This window comes from Callospermophilus lateralis, chromosome X, assembly GCF_048772815.1.
Source record: "Callospermophilus lateralis isolate mCalLat2 chromosome X, mCalLat2.hap1, whole genome shotgun sequence".
Lineage (NCBI taxonomy): Eukaryota > Metazoa > Chordata > Mammalia > Rodentia > Sciuridae > Callospermophilus > Callospermophilus lateralis.
In genome coordinates, this window is record NC_135325.1 from 12,538,484 (window position 1) to 12,556,386 (window position 17,903).

General features: G+C 35.9%; 1 protein-coding gene across 2 annotated transcripts in view; it reads left to right on the plus strand.

Annotated features, from left to right (window-relative positions):
• Pdk3 (pyruvate dehydrogenase kinase 3) overlaps positions 1-17,903 on the plus strand; it is a 69,661-nt gene that overhangs the window by 19,842 nt on the left and 31,916 nt on the right. For both annotated transcript variants that reach the window (XM_077106884.1, XM_077106885.1), the window contains exons 2-3: positions 7,433-7,574; positions 12,461-12,532. In XM_077106884.1, the coding sequence (XP_076962999.1) occupies positions 7,433-7,574; positions 12,461-12,532 (214 nt within the window). The remainder of the gene's footprint in view (positions 1-7,432; positions 7,575-12,460; positions 12,533-17,903) is intronic.

The following is a 17,903-nucleotide window of genomic DNA, read 5'->3' on the forward strand; positions in this document are numbered from 1 at the left end:
ACAAAGGGGAATGAAGGGAAGGGGGGATGGGATTAGGGAAGAAAGTAAATGAATCGGACATAATTTTCCTGTGTTCATATATAAATACATGACCAGTGTAACTGCACATCATGTACAACCACAAGAATGGGATCCTAATGAGGATCCATGCATGTATAATATTCAAAATATGCTCTAATATTATGTATATCTAAAAAGAATAACAACAACAGCAGACTACATAGCTTCCACCTTCTTGTCAAATCCATGTAAGAATCCAAACAGTCAAAAACTGCCATCCTGTGAGGAACCCCATAGAGAGGCCACCCAAAATTGCTTGGGTAAGCAATCCTAGTCATCAGGTAATTTGGTGCAAGCATCAGACTTGTGAGTGAGTGACCCTTCCCCCTCCCAGCCTTCCACTTTTACCAGATGAAGTCCAGACAAGCCATCTATTCTGTATCCTGTGTGAATTCCCAACTCCTAGCATCTGTGAGCATAATAAAATAGACACTGGGCTGACAAGAAGCAGTGTAATATCTGTATATTATTGAGGCATTGAATTTGATAGGGAATCAGGTGTATGTGAAATACTCAATCCTTGGTTCTGAAAATTCTGCCTCAATAATTATTCATAGTAACCAAAACATGGTCTGACCTATTAATGGAGGCAGCCCTAAATTTGTCATATCCAAATCTGCTATTTTTAAATCTTCCTTTTAAAAAATTATAATTGACACATAATAATTGTACATATTTATGGGGTCCAGTGTAATTTTTCAGTATTTGTATACATTGTGTAATGTTCAAATCAGAGCAACCAGTGTATACTGATACACCTCACTTGTCACTTCTTTGTGGTAAGAACATCAAAATACCCTCTTCCATCTATTTTGAAACATGTACTGTTGTCCAACCATAAATCACCCTAACATACAATAGAACAACCAGAACCCATCCCCTCACCTTGTTTTTTGATGCTGGATGCTGGGGATCAAATCCAGTGCTACACACATTGCTAGGTAAGCACTGTGCTACTGAGCTATATCCCCATCCCTATTCCTCTCATCTAACCGCAACTCTGGACCCATCAACCAACCTCTCCCCATCCTACTCTTCTCCCTCCCCAGTCTTTGTTAGCCACTGTTCTGCTCTCTGCTCCTATGAGATCAACTTTTTTAGATTCCACATGAATGAGATCATACAGTATTTGTCTTACTATGCCAGGCTTACTTCACCTAACCTAATGTCTTCCAGGTTCACCCATGTTGTCACAAATGGTAAGATTGGCTTCTTTTTATGGTCAAATAGTGTTCCATTGAATATCCCACATTTTTATTATCCATTCTTCCATAATGCTTAAGTTGTTTCAATTCATGGCTATTGTGAATAATACTGCAATAAATATGAGAGTTTAGATGTCTCTTCAACAGACTGATTTTATGTTCTTTGGATATGTACCCAGGATTGGTATTGCTAGATAATGAGGCAGATCTATTTTTAATTTTTGAGGAATCTCTCTACTGTCTTCCAAAAAGCTGTGGTCTCTTCTTAAATTCAGGAGTAAGTTTTCCCAAACAAAGGAAAACTCTTAAGCTTCTCAAATAGTGAAATAACCACTACTGGGAATGAAATAAAACAATCATTTTGAAAGTCTAAATGAAGTGATTCTTTTGTAGGACATTCAAATCATCTGGTAGTTCTCCATTCACACTTTAGAGTGTTCCTTTTGAAGAACAGTTCAATTAATCATTGTTTAGCCCTAGAAAATCCAAGCATTAATTATTTATGATTCTAAAATTCAATATTTTCATAAGATTGAACTCTTATAAATTCAGTTGGAGAAAAGAAATCCAAATAATATTTTCTCAGTTATATATTAACATAAATACATTGCAAAAATACATTGCAAATTCAAACATTTAGTTGACAATTTTAACAAAAAGTTAGCATTATCAGAATGAGCTAGATTGTTCTGGTGCCTTGTTTTTGTTTTTGGTGCCTTGTTTTTGGTGCCTTGCTAGTAAATATTCCATTTATTGCTCTCCTTTTTTTACTCATTTGTCCTCTTATTGACACTTGCAAATCAATCCTCATCAAGTGTGAAAGCTGAAAGATATGAACGAAGGTAGCCTAAGTGACCCAAACAGAGGAGACTGTACATTTTAGGGGGTATTATTTCTGTTGATGGAAGAGAGCACAAATGATGTCCTCAGTCTTAGGTTTAATTATAAGATATTTATTAGCAAGTGATTTCATTAACTGGAGAAATGATTATTTTTTTCTACCTTCTGTAAATTAGTTGAAAAGAGGATTAAAGACTCACTGGAAATACAAGCCACTGTGGAAACAAGACCTTAAAAAAAACACTAAGCCTGCAAACTCTTGCCATCAGGTGGCTAGGGAAATGATGCTGGTTACCTCCTGGTTCTACTCCTAGGTGGGCTCCCTGTGTTAAACTGAAAGTTGTTTGTATTTCTGTCTATTCATCCTGAGACTTGGTGAATGTGAAGCTATATGGATCCTTCCTAGACAAGGCAAATCAGACCTTTTGTATGTGTAGTAACTATCTACAAGTTCCTAATGAAAGGGCAAAGTATAGAAACCGAGACTGTGGATGTAGCTCAGTGGTAGAGCAAGTATGTATGAAGCCCTGGGTTTGATCCCAGCACCAAAAATAAACCGAAGCAGAAGAGAATTAAAGGTTCATCAAACAAGAAAGAAAAACTGAATACATCTGAGTGTTATTTTAGTTAGTGACTTATTTATATTCACTAAGTGAGAATTTTCCAAATCCCTTCACTTGCTCCCTCTTTGTCATCATCTGAATCAATACTAGGGAAAAAATGAATTGGTAAATTGAATAAGAGGAAGTATAAAGAGAAATGCAGAATAAAATTCAAAATTAAGGAATGTAGAGAAGCCAAGTAAGTGGGGAAAAAAATGAAGTCAAATAATTGGAAAGAATAACTGGAAAAATATTCAGTACACCAAAAGACTTATAAAAACAAAATCCTTTTGAGAGGACATTCATTTAAAACTCAAAGATTTTTTGGGTAAGTTTATTATAAAAAGGTTATAAGAACTCTTTGATTTAAATTGAGTGTTCAGCATTAATACCTAGTATAAAATATGTAAATGTATATGAGGAAAGCCACAGAAAGGTTATAAAATTCAAGCATTTCAGATTTATTTTTAAGTTCACTAATTAACTAACTAAAAATGACTTATCCTCCTGTTTAAGCTGATATATAATTAAGGTATCTAAGTACAAAGAATTTGTCCCTAAAGCTAAATTAGAATGTAGGAAGCAAAACTTGGGGGTTTTCAGCTACTCTTTTTTAAGAACACAAACTTCTGAAAGCATTAGCTATTCTGCCAAGAAATCATTGAGAAACTATAGGCAAGACACTATAACAGGGACTAAGGGGTATAGAATCAGATAAAGTTTCTTTTCATATATTTATAAAAGGCTGATAATCAACAGATACTAGAGTAAAAATGCTTCCTGAAGTTGATTCTCTTAGACCATGCCTAATGGTTGAGTTTTTCATACAGTACATAGTTGACCACTGTAAGCATCAAGGATTTTTATTTTAAAATAGTGAATGGTAGGGACACTGGGCATACTTTCATCTTTTTTAATTATAAAGAAGCATCAAATGAGCCCAGGGGACTGTGCTAATCCAGGATAAGGTCATGCTCTCAGAGCTGACCAAGTATCAGACTATATGATTTTGTACCCCATGGCCTCAGACCATTCTGCTTGATCATCATCTGACATCTTTAGTGATTGCTATTTAATGGACCCCCCCCTCTTCTAAGCTTTAAGAATGTGTTGATATCCAATGTTAAGCACATTTTAACCCTCACCATATCTCTATGAAGAAGGTGCTACTCCTATCTTATGGATGGTTGTAGTGAGATTTAGAAGTGTAAAGAAACTTGTCTGTGTTTGTGAAGCTTGTGAGTGCTTAAGATTCAAACTCAAGTCTTACTGTAGGTGATGAGCAACAGAATCAGATAGGTGATCAGATATGGAGGGCAGGGGAGTTTTGCTAAAATGACTTGATTCTTGCTAACACTGGCCTAAGCAAGTCAAGCTAGAGCCCAAGGTTAGTGCCTAGTCAGAGGAGCCTGACTCAAGTTTGGTCAAAGGAGAGAATCTTTGTCATCCCCTACTGAGGACATTTCTTTGCTTTGCTTTCCCTGCCCCCGCCCCAGTACTGGGTATTGAACCCCAAGGCACTGTACCACTGAGCTACAACTCCAACACTTTTCTAATTTTAAAATTTTGAGACAGGTTCTTACTAAGTTTTCCCAGGCTGGCCTCAACCTTATAATTCTCCTGCCTCAGCCTCCTAAGCAGCTAGGATTTCAGGCATGCACCACTGTGCAGAACATTTCTTTTTTGCTTTTTGGGGGGTGCTTTTAAAAAAAAGTCTGTTAACTAGGATGCAAAGTTCTTCTGGCATGTGAAAATCTAGATTTATATTTTAACTTAGACAGTAAGTCTTTTATGATATTTTCTATGACAAATATTAGCATTATTTGTTTGTTTAATTATTTTGGTACCAGGGATTGAACCCATGGATACTTTACCATGGATACTGCATCCCCAGCCCTTTTTATTTTTTATCTCGAGACAGAGTCTCACTAAGTTGCAGAGGCTCTCCCTAAATTGCTGAGGCTGGCCTCAAACTTGTGATTTTCCTGCCTCAGCCTCTGGAGTAAGTAGGATTACAGACAAACTCTACTGCACCTGGCAATAGCAGCATTTTTAATGCATTTAAAATCAAGATTATATTTATATAGAACTTTTGAGGGATAATATATATTATTTGAAGCAAAACATCCAGGATCATATAGAAAATAATGTTGGATGTTCATTTCTGGAGTCTTACTCCTCTTTTCCCCTTATTTGGAAGTGGGTTTTAGAGATTAAAGTACCTTTTATAGTCTAAGTAAAAGAATCATTCATTTAAAAGAGACACTATTGAAGGCCTTCAGTATACTCAGAATGAAGGAAATGAGGGATGGATTATTTAAGAATGTAATCATTCATTCTGACTTTTTTGAAAATGAAGAAGGGGTCTGGGTCTGGGGTCAGGAGGAAAGATTCTGGAGATGACTTTCAAGAGTGGGTTCTTTTGGGCTGGGATTGTGGCTCAGTGGTAGAGCACTTGCCTGGCAGGTATGAAGCACTGGATTGATTGTTAGCACCACATAAAAATAAAAGTATTATGTCCATCTACAACTAAAAAAATTTTTCTTAAAGTGGGTTCTTCTACTTCAAGTAGAATATAACTGGAAGAAAATTTGGCTTCTGAATCTCTCATTTGCTGCCTTTATCATGTAGGGATAAATAAGGAAAATTTGAAGATGAAAATTGTTCGATAGGCTCTGCTTCCCTCTGATGTTGTTCATTTCAGAACAGCTTCCAGGGAGCATGGAGCATGTGGGGGCCTAGCTAGTGTGAGGGAGATTGGATGGACCCATAAAGTATCATGGAAAGCAGGAGAAGCACCAGGGTTTATTGGTCACATGCTCCATCTCAGGCTCCACTCATGGTATAACATTTAGTTTTTAGGAAGTTTGATCCCTGTTTTACAAATTAAGGCAGATGAAATTCAGAGGAATGATGAAGAAGCAGTTTAGCAAAGGTTTCCCAACCCCAGGATGGAGGAGTTGGAACTAGAGGATATTTTTATCCCCCCAACTTTTGTCCTTTCTATCATGCCCTCTGTCCTATAGCCATCATTGAGTTTATACCAGATTTACAGGCAAGGCTAGTCCTAGAACTACTCTGACCACATGCAGCATGTGAGAGTGACTGGGGCACCTTTTCTTTCCTTGTGCCCTATTTATGTTAGTGTTTTGCATAACCAGCTTAGAGTAACCTCTAGAAGACTCCTTAATTTATTATTTTATATTTTAACTGATACATGAAAACATTAAACCATGCATATTAATGGGGCACCATGTGATGTTTCAGTGCATGTATACATTGTGTAAATCAGGGTAAACACATCTATCTCCTCAAACATCCTTTTTTTAAACTTTTTAGTTGTAGTTGGATACCATACCTTTATTTTTTTAATACCTTTATTTTGTTTGTTTATTTTTATGTGGGTGCTGAGTATTGAACTAAGGGCTTCAAACATGCTAGGCGAGTGCTCTACTGCTGAGCCACAACCTCAGCCTTTATGGTGAAAACTTTAAAAATCCTTTCTTTTGGGGGCTGGGGTTATAGCTTAGTGGTAGAGTGCTTGTCTAGCATGCGTGAGGCACAGGGTTTGATTCTTAGCACCACATAAAAATAAATAAATAAAATGAAGGTATCATGTTCATTAAAAAAAATAACATTTCTTTTAACTTTTTGAAATGTAGAATTTATCATTATCTGTAGTTGCCCTGCTTTGCAATAGCACACCAGAATGTCTAACTGTAACTTACAATCCATTGATCAACTTTTCTATTCCTCCCTCTGTGACTCTCCTCAGCCTCTGATAACCATCATTTTATTCTCAACTTCTATGAGATTAATTTTTTTAGACTCCACATATGAATGAGATCATATAGTATTTTTCTTTCTGTGCCTGACTTAATTCACTAACCTCTTTGGTTTTTTTTTTGTTCTTTTTAGTTACATATGACAGTAGAATGTATTTTGACATATTACACATACATGGAGTATAATTTCCCATTCTGTGGTTGTACATGATGTGGAATTACACTGGTCATGTATTCATATATGAACATAGGGAAGTAATGCTTGATTCATTCTACTGTCAACCTCTTTGTTTATTATCAACACTGTGTCTTCCCATTTTTTGACATGCCATAGCAGACCCCTTTGCCCATGGGAACATCATGAGCTGGTTTCTCTGACACACGTGAACCCTTTGTTTCAGAGTCCCACATTTAGAATCACAGAGCTTCCTGAGTCTGTGGCTACTTTCCAGAGTGATAGTGCTATGGTTTCTGAAGAAACAAATTTAAAGAAAATCTTAGGAAACAGTTGGCACACAGTAGGTGAACATTTATAGAATGAATTGATCTGTTGTCTCCTGTAAACCCCTATGTAAACAGCAATAAATTTACATGTTCTACTACTTTTGTACTTGGCAGTTTTCCCATAGTGTTTATTTGAAAACAAGTTCACATTATATCCCAGGTCACTTTTATATTACTGCTGGTAACACTAGGAACTTACTTGTTTTAAGGAAAAAAAAACTGTTTTCTGGGTTACTTCATGGAATAAATGCTCTTTTTCTCTTCTAATTAAGTTATTTTCTTAAACTAACTATTTCAGAGGATAAAATTTTAACTAGAGACTGCAGGATTATTTAACTTTTCCTTTCTGACTAGTAATAACTGTGTTACCATGAAAACACTTTATTTCTTCATTTATTAAGTTGTAAAATCATGGAACATTTTTATCTCTTAATAGGGAGAGATAATGCATGTGAGAAAACTTCATACATGTTTCTACGAAAGGAACTTCCTGTGCGACTGGCTAACACTATGAGAGAAGTTAATCTTCTGCCAGATAATTTACTGAACCGCCCTTCAGTGGGATTGGTTCAGAGTTGGTAAGTAAATAATGTGGCTTGAAATGGATCTTCCCACAATGCTGTGAACATTTGGCTTTGGAACCATTCTCCATAAAAGTGCACATACTGCCCATGTGGGAATGAGTCATTCAGGGTAGCTGGGTTTTCCATGCCCTTAAATGATGGGTTCTTTTTGAACTGTTCAATTTAAAGTAGCTTTAAAAAAATATTTCTAAGGCATAATAGATACTTTCTTGACTTTTCAAATTTAATTGTTCTACTTATAGATGTGATTGCTCATTGAAAAAAAGGAAAGTAGAGAACAATATAAAGGAGTAGCAAGGTAGTAGCCTGTGAGAATGGACCTGCCTTCCTTCAGATAGGAAGATGTTTCCCACATTTATCAAGTTTAAGCTTTGCTGCTTTTATTTTCCTTTTAACTAAGTTCCTTTAAGGCAGTGTTTCTTGGAGAATATGTGAAGTTATTTAAAGGGGAACCTCAGATTGGAAAAATATCAGCTCCACGTTGTGCTTCATTTGCCCAATGAAAAGTATGAAAAATCTTAACAGACTATAACTTCAAGTTAAATCAGATATAGCACATGCCTGTAATCCCAGCAATATCAAAGGCTGACACAGGAGGATCAAAAGTTTGTAGCCAGCCTTAAAATTTAGCAAGGCCCCAAGCAACTTAGTGAGACCCTGTCTTAAAAAAGATATGAAGGGCTTGGGATGTGGCCAGTAGTAAAGAGCCTCTGGGTTCAATCCCTAGTGCCCCCTCAGGAAGAGAATTAAATCAGATATAGCTCTGATGCATAAAACAGATGTTATTAATTGAGGAAGTTGAATTTGTGATGAAACTCCCTACTAGGTAAGCAGGGTGAAATAAGTGAATGGTATAATATAAGAGCAGGTGATAAGTGAATGGTAGAATAATGGAAGGTGGTGTGTTTTTAGAAAGGAGTTTGCATATATTTGATAAACACTCACAGTTCTACTCTGTGTTGTAAAAGCAAGGTAGAAATCCTGGAGAAAGGTGGAGGAGTTTGGAGTTTGTGAGGCCAAATGGCTTAAGTGCTCTTGGGGCAGACACAGTGTGGTGGTAACACAGAGGAGGGGCAAAAACTGCTCACTGTGGTCTTTAACTGATCTTGATGGGGATGGAGTTGACCAGTAAGGTGACAGGGATAGTATCTTAAGAGAAGGGAATGCTGTGGACAAATACAAGGAAAATGGAACCAGTAATTAGTTTGCATTTAGAGGGTTCATGGAGGCCAGGCTACTGAAAGATTGCACATTCAGCAGTCATTTCTCAATAGTAATAATAATAATAATGTAATAAATTCTTAGGGCTAAGAATGAGTCACCTGAGAAACACTATATTGGATGGTATTAGAGTTATAGTGTCATTCCCTTTTCCCAAAAAGCAATAGCTCCTGACTAGTTTGCATGAGGCTTCTTTATTGCCTCAAGATAATTATTAGAGCTCTTCCAGCATTCTAAGTAGGCAAGGTAAAGTTCCCAGATCTGGTTGGTGGTGATGATCAAGCGTTTTCTATTACTTTTGTAGTAGTTACTTCAGTGGCTTCCAAGTGAATTTCTGGCTCTGTGGTGTATTCCAGTACTAATAAGTAATTCTTTGATTCTTCAGACACCAGATGGGTGTTCAACAATTCAATTCAATTCTGGTATTAAGTACCTTAAGTTTTCACAGACCCCACAACTTAAGAGCTCAGTTCCTCAAGACTGACTCCTACTTCAGACACCAATTGCAACTCCCTGGTCTACCTTTGCTTTTTACAGGCTGACTGTAAATTGAGTTTCCACAGCTATCTTTTTAGGTTTGATAATTTGCTAGAATGGCTCACAGAACTGAGAAAGGTACTTTGCTTACTGTTTACAGGTCTATTGTAAAAAGCACAACCCAAGAATAGCCAAATGGAAGAAATATGTAGGGCTAAGTGGGAGTGTGTATGGCTTCCGAGCTCTCTCTGGGTTCAACATCCTCCCAGCACAACAGAATCTTTCCCTTCAAGAGGTTTTATACAGCTTAATCTCCTGGCTGTTCCCACCCCTAGAGGTGAAGGTGAATTTTTTGGTAACCAGCCCTATCCTGAGGCTATCTAGGCACCTTACTCTCAGTCAATCTCATTAGCATAAACTCATGTGTGTTTAAAAGGGGCTTTTGATGAACAAGATACTCCTATCATTCAGGAAATTCTAAGGATTTTAGAAGTGTACTAGGAACTAGGAACAAATACACGGATGTATTTTTGTGTTATACACCAGCACACCACATCAGCAGAGTATAGAACTCAAACAAATTAGTGCATCAACTCACTTTTTTTTTTGGTCTCTCCACCGTTCTTTTTCCATATCTCTTTCAAACACATACATGCCATTTTGTCCTTTTTGTTCCTTTAACATTATATTTTGAAATAATTTCCTACCTAAGAGTTGCAAGACGATTAGAAAGAATTCCCATATGCCTTCGCTCAGATTCATTGATTATTAACATTTGGACACATTTGTTCTACCATTGTGATTCATATTCATACTCTGTCTCCATACGTGTGTGTGCATGTGCATATGTATGGTACACACATGTGTGTATATGAAAGAAATATAAAAGTTCTCAGAATCAAAATAGAGTCACTTGTAACAACCTTAACAAAAATAAATAAGTCTAGTAGGTTATAAAGAAAGGGTTCTTATGTGTGAGTGCTTGATAGTAACTACCACAAAAGACTGCCAGAACCATAAGCTTATACAGAGTTCACCACAATCTTATACAAAAAGTACTTCTCTAAGGACATCTGCCTAGCAACTGTTTAACCTCATACTGATGCAAATCTTGCTAACCATCATGGCCAAGGATTATTGTTTGAAAATCTGATGTAATCATCTTCATTTTTTGTCTTTAAAAGCTTCCCCTTGCCCTTCAACTCCTTTGAATTCATCATAGCTTACTAAAATGTATTCCCATTGCCAGGCTCTGCTATTGCCATTGTAATGCTGTTCCCAAATAAGCATCATTATTCTTTGGATAATCTCTCTCTGATTTTTTTTGTATTCTTTTTTTAACCAAACTTTATTATTTTATTTTTTCCACTTTTTTTAAATTGGTGCATTATAGTTGTGCATAATGATGGAATTTGTTGTTCTATGATTTTTTAAATAATTGCCATATTGTACACATACATTTTTTCCTGAACCATTTGGATTAAGATAGATATCATCCCTTTGTCCCTAAATACTTTGGCATATATGTCCTGGGAATAACTCTTAGAAAACTAGAATATGGTCATCACATTCAGGAACTTTAAAATTGATACAGTAATAATTCCTAATATGTAGAACTTATTATCATTTCACTTATTGTTTTAATAGTGCACCTTTTTTTTTTAGCAGTCTCCCCTCCTGGTTTAGGAATTCAGTTCAGGATCATATATTTGTGTGTTGTTGTCATTTGTTTTTAAAAACAAACTTTATTTATAACAAATTGTCCCCATGCTGAGCCACAGTGTGTTGTTCTTGTTATTTTGATTTTTAGGCTGGGAATCTTAGCATAATCTTTGATTCCTCTCCATATATGACTTTACTCTTTAAAAGACTATCCCCTTTGGAAAAGACAGGAGGCCTGCCAAAATTTCCTTGCATGTGGCAGGACAAAGAACGTTCCTGGAGCTGACCAACTTTGACTTCTCAGGGTGTTTTGACCTAATGATTTTAATATCTCTTACCTGGCCTTATCTACCCAGAAACTTTTTAAAAATACACATGGAGATGACTGCCCTTTAGTATCAGATACATTATCACAAAGTTTGTATGAGGCTGATGAATTAAATGTCATTCCTGCTTATATGCATATGTCATTTTTAGTCACTTAAGTGTTCTAATCCTCTATAATAGGATTAGTGGTAATTAATTGTTAGAAATGATTAGAATGAAGGGATAATTATTTCAGGATATGTTAAGTACCAAAGCAGTGATCATACACCTCTAATTGGAATATCTGAATCCCTACTAGATCCATCCAGTTTGGGACAGATATAATTGCCACACTAATGTGCCTCTCTGAATCCCATTTATCTGTGTGTTCCAGATCTTAATGTTGTACACATTTTTATTGTACTGGCCCTTACTGAAATATGCAGCCATTCTTAATGCAGAAGTAGTTTCTGAGGACCTAAGATATATTCCTCCATTACAGGTTGATGAAATGAATTTCACTTGGAGAAGGAATCTTTTTTTTACTTCTAGTTTCTAAATTCTTGGTGTGTACTTGAGTGTCACTCAGGTGCTTCTTAAAATTTATATGTATGTTTTTAGTCAAGCTGTAAAATATCAGTTAGGATATACTTGTAATAGCAAAAAATGAAGCTGAACCTGGCTTGTGTAAAGATCCAACCAAAGGATAAGCTTTTGAACTTGGTTTGAATCAGAGATTCATGAGGCTATCAAGGCCCTGCTTTTGAAAATGTTAGCTTTGTTTTCAGGTTGGATTTCCTACTGCTGGCAGAATAGCTACACAGTTCCAGACTTAACATCCCCATAGCACATTATATAAAAGCAAAGCAAGTTGATTTCTTTCTCAGAGACCTCCAGCGAGGTTTATCTCTCTTTTTATTTGCGTGAATTGAGGCAGTATGCTCATTCCTGAGCCAGTCCCTGTTTTGAGGGGAATGCACAGCATAGGCTTAGACCTAACTGTTGAACTAATTAATAATTAGTAGCAAAAGCAATAGGATTATCCAGAGAAAAACGTGTATAAGTTTTGGAGGCATCAGCTTTTCTTGAAGCACTTAAGCTGCATGTGGGGATGGAATGAAATCTGAATGAAATTTTGGAGTGCTTTTGGGAAGAGGGAAAGGAGGAATGGCTATCTGGTAGGCAACTAACAGCAACTCTTCTTCTTTTTTTAGGTACATGCAGAGTTTTCTTGAACTTTTAGAATATGAAAATAAGAGCCCTGAAGACCCACAGGTTTTAGATAAGTAAGTATGCTACCATTTAACTGAAAGAAAAAGTATCTAGGTAAAAAGATGCTTTGGTAAATGGAACTCCTGCCATTAAGACCCAAGAAATACAATTTGCACTAGTTTTCTTAGTGGCTAATGGCTCAAGGTTGACTTTTTGAAATTTTTTGAGTTAAGAATTTAACATAGTGCACAAAGAATAATGACCCTTCAAATTAATGCTTCATGACCCAATTCTTAATACATTTAGTCAAGGTGAACTGAGTATTAATTCTAAACATTGCAGTAAATGTTCCATCTAGTGGTAGTTTTAAGAATGCAGTGACCTTCATATATACATGAATCATCTATCCAGTCTTTTTAAAAAAATTCAATGGGATATTATATTTGAACCCACAAACTGTATTTTAGACAAGCAAAAAAAGAATGTACTTTTTTTCATGTGGGGAATTGAACCCAGGGGCACAACACTGACCCACATCCCTAGACCTTTTTATATTTTATTTTGAGATAGGGTCTCAGTAAGTTGTTTAGGGCCTCTTCACCTGGCAAGAATGTGCTTTTTATATAACAACCTGAATTCTGTTGTTGTCATTACACACAAAGACTACTAACTTCTCATGCTGATGGAAAGTATTTCACTTTTTCATTTTTACTTAACCAAGAAGCATTAACCCTAGATGTGAATGTGTTTTTCTCCAAGAGAAATTGCAATCTCCTTCACATTAATTTCTTCCTGTTTTATGTATATACAAGTGAATGCACATGGCAAGTCTGTTTTGCTGAGCAATTTCTAAGTATAAACCTAATTCACATAGTTGTGAGACAGGCACCTGTCTCAGGTGTGTCATGAAAAGGACTATAGAAACACCACATTATATCAACAACCTTAGGAGGTATTTAACACAGACCTCTGAATTCACAGATAAGGAAACTGAGGTCAGGGATATGAAATGACTTGCCCAAGATTGTGACAGTTCTTAGCAGAGTTGAACCTATAAGTCATGGTTCCTTTTCCCTTGTACACTCTTATTTATAGTATACCATACTGCCAGAACTGCTGTTTGAGCCATAATTAGCTAGCTCAAGTTTAGTTGTAAATTAAGATATAAAAGAGAAGAATCTCTGATCAGTTATATTTTTATTTATTTTTTGGTACCAGGGATTGAGCCATGGGGGCTTGACCATTGAACCACAGCCTTTTTAATATTTTATTTAAAGACAAGGTCTTGCTTAGTTGCTTAGGGCCTCACTAAGTTGCTGAGGCTGACTTTGAACTCGCAATCTTCCTGCCTCAGCCTCCCTAGTTGCTGGGATTACAGGTATGTTCTACCATGTCTTTCCCTGACCGATTTTATTCTTCAGTAGGTGTTTTGTCTAATGGATCTGTGAAATGTGGATGCAGTGGTTTCCTTGATTCAAGCCACTGCTATAATTTAATGTGTTGATTGATAATAAATGAGTAAAATGCTGGAGCTTCGTTTTCTCAAAAGTCATTAGCTGATGACTGTTTGGCTAATGTCCCAAAAATTAGGTCTGGCCTTTCCAGCTCCAAATTTGAGGATGTAGATTTGTGGAAGAACACAGTACTAAATTTCTGCTGTGTTTTTCTGGACTCCTGTCTTAGTTTCTGGAAGAGGTTAACAGTCAGATGTAATTTATGGACACAGGCCTGCTTTGTAAATGGCCACTGTGAATGTAGTGTGTGCTAGGTCATGTTGATGACAGCTCTCAACTCAGTGAGTTTTGATAATTTACCAGGTTCTTGCAGCTAGTTAGGAGAGTTGGGATTTGAGAAGCCTGATGCTGTTGGTGAAGAGAGGAGTAAAAAGTGATTGTCATGGTTGCAGCCTTTTCTGTTCAGTGGGAGGTTATATGAGATCGCCAGCAGGGAAATCATTTTAGTAAAGTCAAAGTAGCTTAGAGGACAAGCATGTTTATCATAATAATAGAGTTTAGAAGAACATAGAAGATTGAGAAAGTATTCTGAGAATTGAACCATTGTCATATGTCTCCTCCCTTCAGATACATCGGAATACTACTATAATTAATTAACTGTTTCACTTTAGGAAGTTTTAATTTAATTTATATATACATTGGAGAGAGTATTGTATAAGGACAAATTGTCCATAGTAAAATTTCTTATAAATATTTGTTTTCTAATTTAAGAATTTATTTATTCATCTTTACTGTCATTGTATGTATGTATCTTTGTTACAAAGATCTTTCATCACTGAAAAAAATAAGACTATTCAGACAAGTAAAAAAAAAATTGTTCCAAATTTCCACTAGGAGGAGACAACTACTGTTAACATTTTCCTTCTGTCCATGCTTTTTCCTAAGCATGCATATTTTTGTATGTATAAAATATTTTTTACAAAAATAAGTGTCTACATAACAGATGTATACCATTATTAGTTTCATAATATGGTTGTGCATTGCATAATGACAGGGATACATTAAGAGAAATCTGGGGCTGGGGCTCAGCAGTAGTACACTTGCTGGGCATGTGTGAGGCACTGGGTTCAGTTCTCAGCACCACATAGACCTTTTTTTTTAAAAAAAAATATTTATAACAACAACTAAAAAATATTTTTTAAAAAAGAGAAATCCATCATTGGGATGATTTTATCTTTGTGCAAATATCATAGTGTCTACTCACACAAACTAAGATGATTATGACATTGCTAGGTGATATAATCTTATGGAACTACCACTGTGTGCAATTTGTCATTGTCTGAAACATTATTATGTGATACTTGACTATTCATATTCCTAGTCCTTCTATAGGTATGTCATGCAATTTGATCACCTGTTGTTGGATTTTAGACTGACTTGTAGATTTCTTGCAATCACAAACAGTACTCTAAGGAACAGTTTTTAAAAACAGCTCTTTACCTTGTCCAGTTATTTTCCTAGAATCGATCCTAGAAATAGAATTATTTTATTCAGGCTTTTGATGAGTATTGTTAAATTGCTCTTAGAAATTTGTCAGTTAAGCTCCCACATTCCACTGACACTTGTTATTCTTTGCCAGTCTGATAAGTAGAAAATAGTATTGCATTGTTTTAATTTACTTTGTTTTTTTAAAATATTTTTTCGTTGTAGATGGACATTATTTATTTTTGCGTGGTCTGAGGATTGAACTCAGTGCCTCACATGTGCTAGGCAAGTGTCCTACCACTGAACCACAACCCAGCCCTACTTTTTTTGTGAGGGTAAAATTACTGGCATTTGTGGTTACTCTTTGGTAAATTTTCCATTGATAATCGGCACTTTGCCTAGTTCTTTAATAGGACGCTCATCTTTTCCTTTATCAAGGATAATAACTCTTGCAAATACATTCTTCCTGGTTTCAGGTTGTTTTTATTTTATATATAATATATGTTCCTATAGAATTATTGAAATTCTACATCATCATATCTTTGTTTCTTTATATCATTTGTTGCTACCTTTGGTATTAAGCTTAGAACAGCCTTTCTTATCCCATGCTTATATACTTGTTCACTTTATTTTTTAATCACTTTTATAGTTTTTAAAAAATATTTATTTTTTAGTTTTAGATGGACACAATATCTTTATTTTGTTTTGTTTTGTTTTTTTTATTTGGTGCTGAGAATCGAACCCAGTACCTCATGCGTGCTAGGCGAGCGCGTCACCTCTTGAGCCACATCCCCAGGCCACCCTTTTACATTTTTAATCCTTTTTTCGGTTGTTGGTTTAAGACTTGCAATTGGGATATGACTTAAATTGTTAGCCTGCTATCTGAATTAATTTGATTATTAATTTGTGTGTGGAGGTACTAGAGATTGAACTTAGGGGCACTCTACCACTGAGCTACATCTCCAGCCCTTTTTCTATTTTATTTTGAGACAGGGTCTTGCTAAGTAGCTGAGGCTGGGTAATCCTCCTGCCTTAGCCTCTCAAGTTACTGGGATTACAGGCATGCACCATCATGCCCACTTTGATTATTAATTTGATTATTTTTCTGCTGACTAGCAATGTCACTTTCCCAATATGCTAAATTTTTATGCACACATACTTACCCTTGGGCCTGATTTCAAACTTTTTATTTCATTCCATTGAAGGACTTATCTTTCTATTCTAGTCACTATTTTTAATATATTTTTCCTATACATGTTTATGATAATGTGCGAGAATACTTGAATACACTTTTCTTTTTTCTTTGAGATGGGGTTTCACTATGTTTCCCAGGCTAGTCTCAAACTCCTGGGCTCAAGCAGTTCTTCCATCTCAGCTTCCCAAGTAGCTGGGACTACAGGCATGTACCACTGTGCCCAGCAAATACATTTACTGTAATTGCTTTTTTAAAGTCTACATTTCCCCCTCCCTTTCCACAGGGGATTAGCAAGGATGGTGGAATGTGATAGACATCATTATCCAAAGTACATGTATGAAGACATGAATTGGTGTCAACATACTTTATATACAACCAGAGATATGAAAAATTGTGCTGTGTATGTGTAATAAGAATTGTAATGCATTCCGCTGTCATTTATTTTTTTTAAAAATCAATAAAAAAATAAAACCTACATTTCATTATTGTATTTTACTACTGTAAGAAATTTATGTCCAAAGTTTACTTTTAAAAAGTTTGATTTTCTGCCGGGCACAGTGGTGCATGCTTGTAATCCCATTAGCTTGGGAGACTGAGGTAGGAAGATTGCGAGTTCAAAGCCAGCCTCAGCAACAGTGAGGCACTAAGCAACTGAGTGAGATCCTGTCTCTAAATAAAACACAAAATAGGCTGGGGATGTGGCTCAGTGGCTGAGTGCCCCTGAGTTTACTTCCTGGTACTCACGCCCAAAGTTTGACTTTCTGTCTTTACTCATGGAAGGTATTGCTTTGAAATTCCATTAAAAAAATCCTTGGAGATTATTTTGAGATTTTCCTCATATTTTCAAAATAAATATTGACATATTTTGCAATTATTTATAAACATTTATAAATCTATAAAACATTTATAGAATCTGTACTTTTTGTAACTACTTACTCAAAAAGCCAAAGGACTTAGAATCAGCATAATACAGTGATGCATCCACATCAATGTTTATAGCAGCTCATTTCGCAATAGCTAAACCAACCTAGGTGCCCTTCAACAAACGAACAGATAAAGAAAATGTGGTATATATACACAATGTAATATTACTCAGCCATAAAAGAACAAAATTATGGCATTTGCTGGTTAAATGGATGTAAATAGAAAATATCATGCTAAGTAAAATAAGCCAATCTCAAAAAACCAAAGGCTGAATGTTTTCTCTGATATGTGGATGCTAATTTCACAATAAGGGGGTGGTTAGGGAAATGTAGAACTACTTTGGATTAGAAAAAGGGGAATTGAAGGGAAGGGAGGGGGAATGGGAAA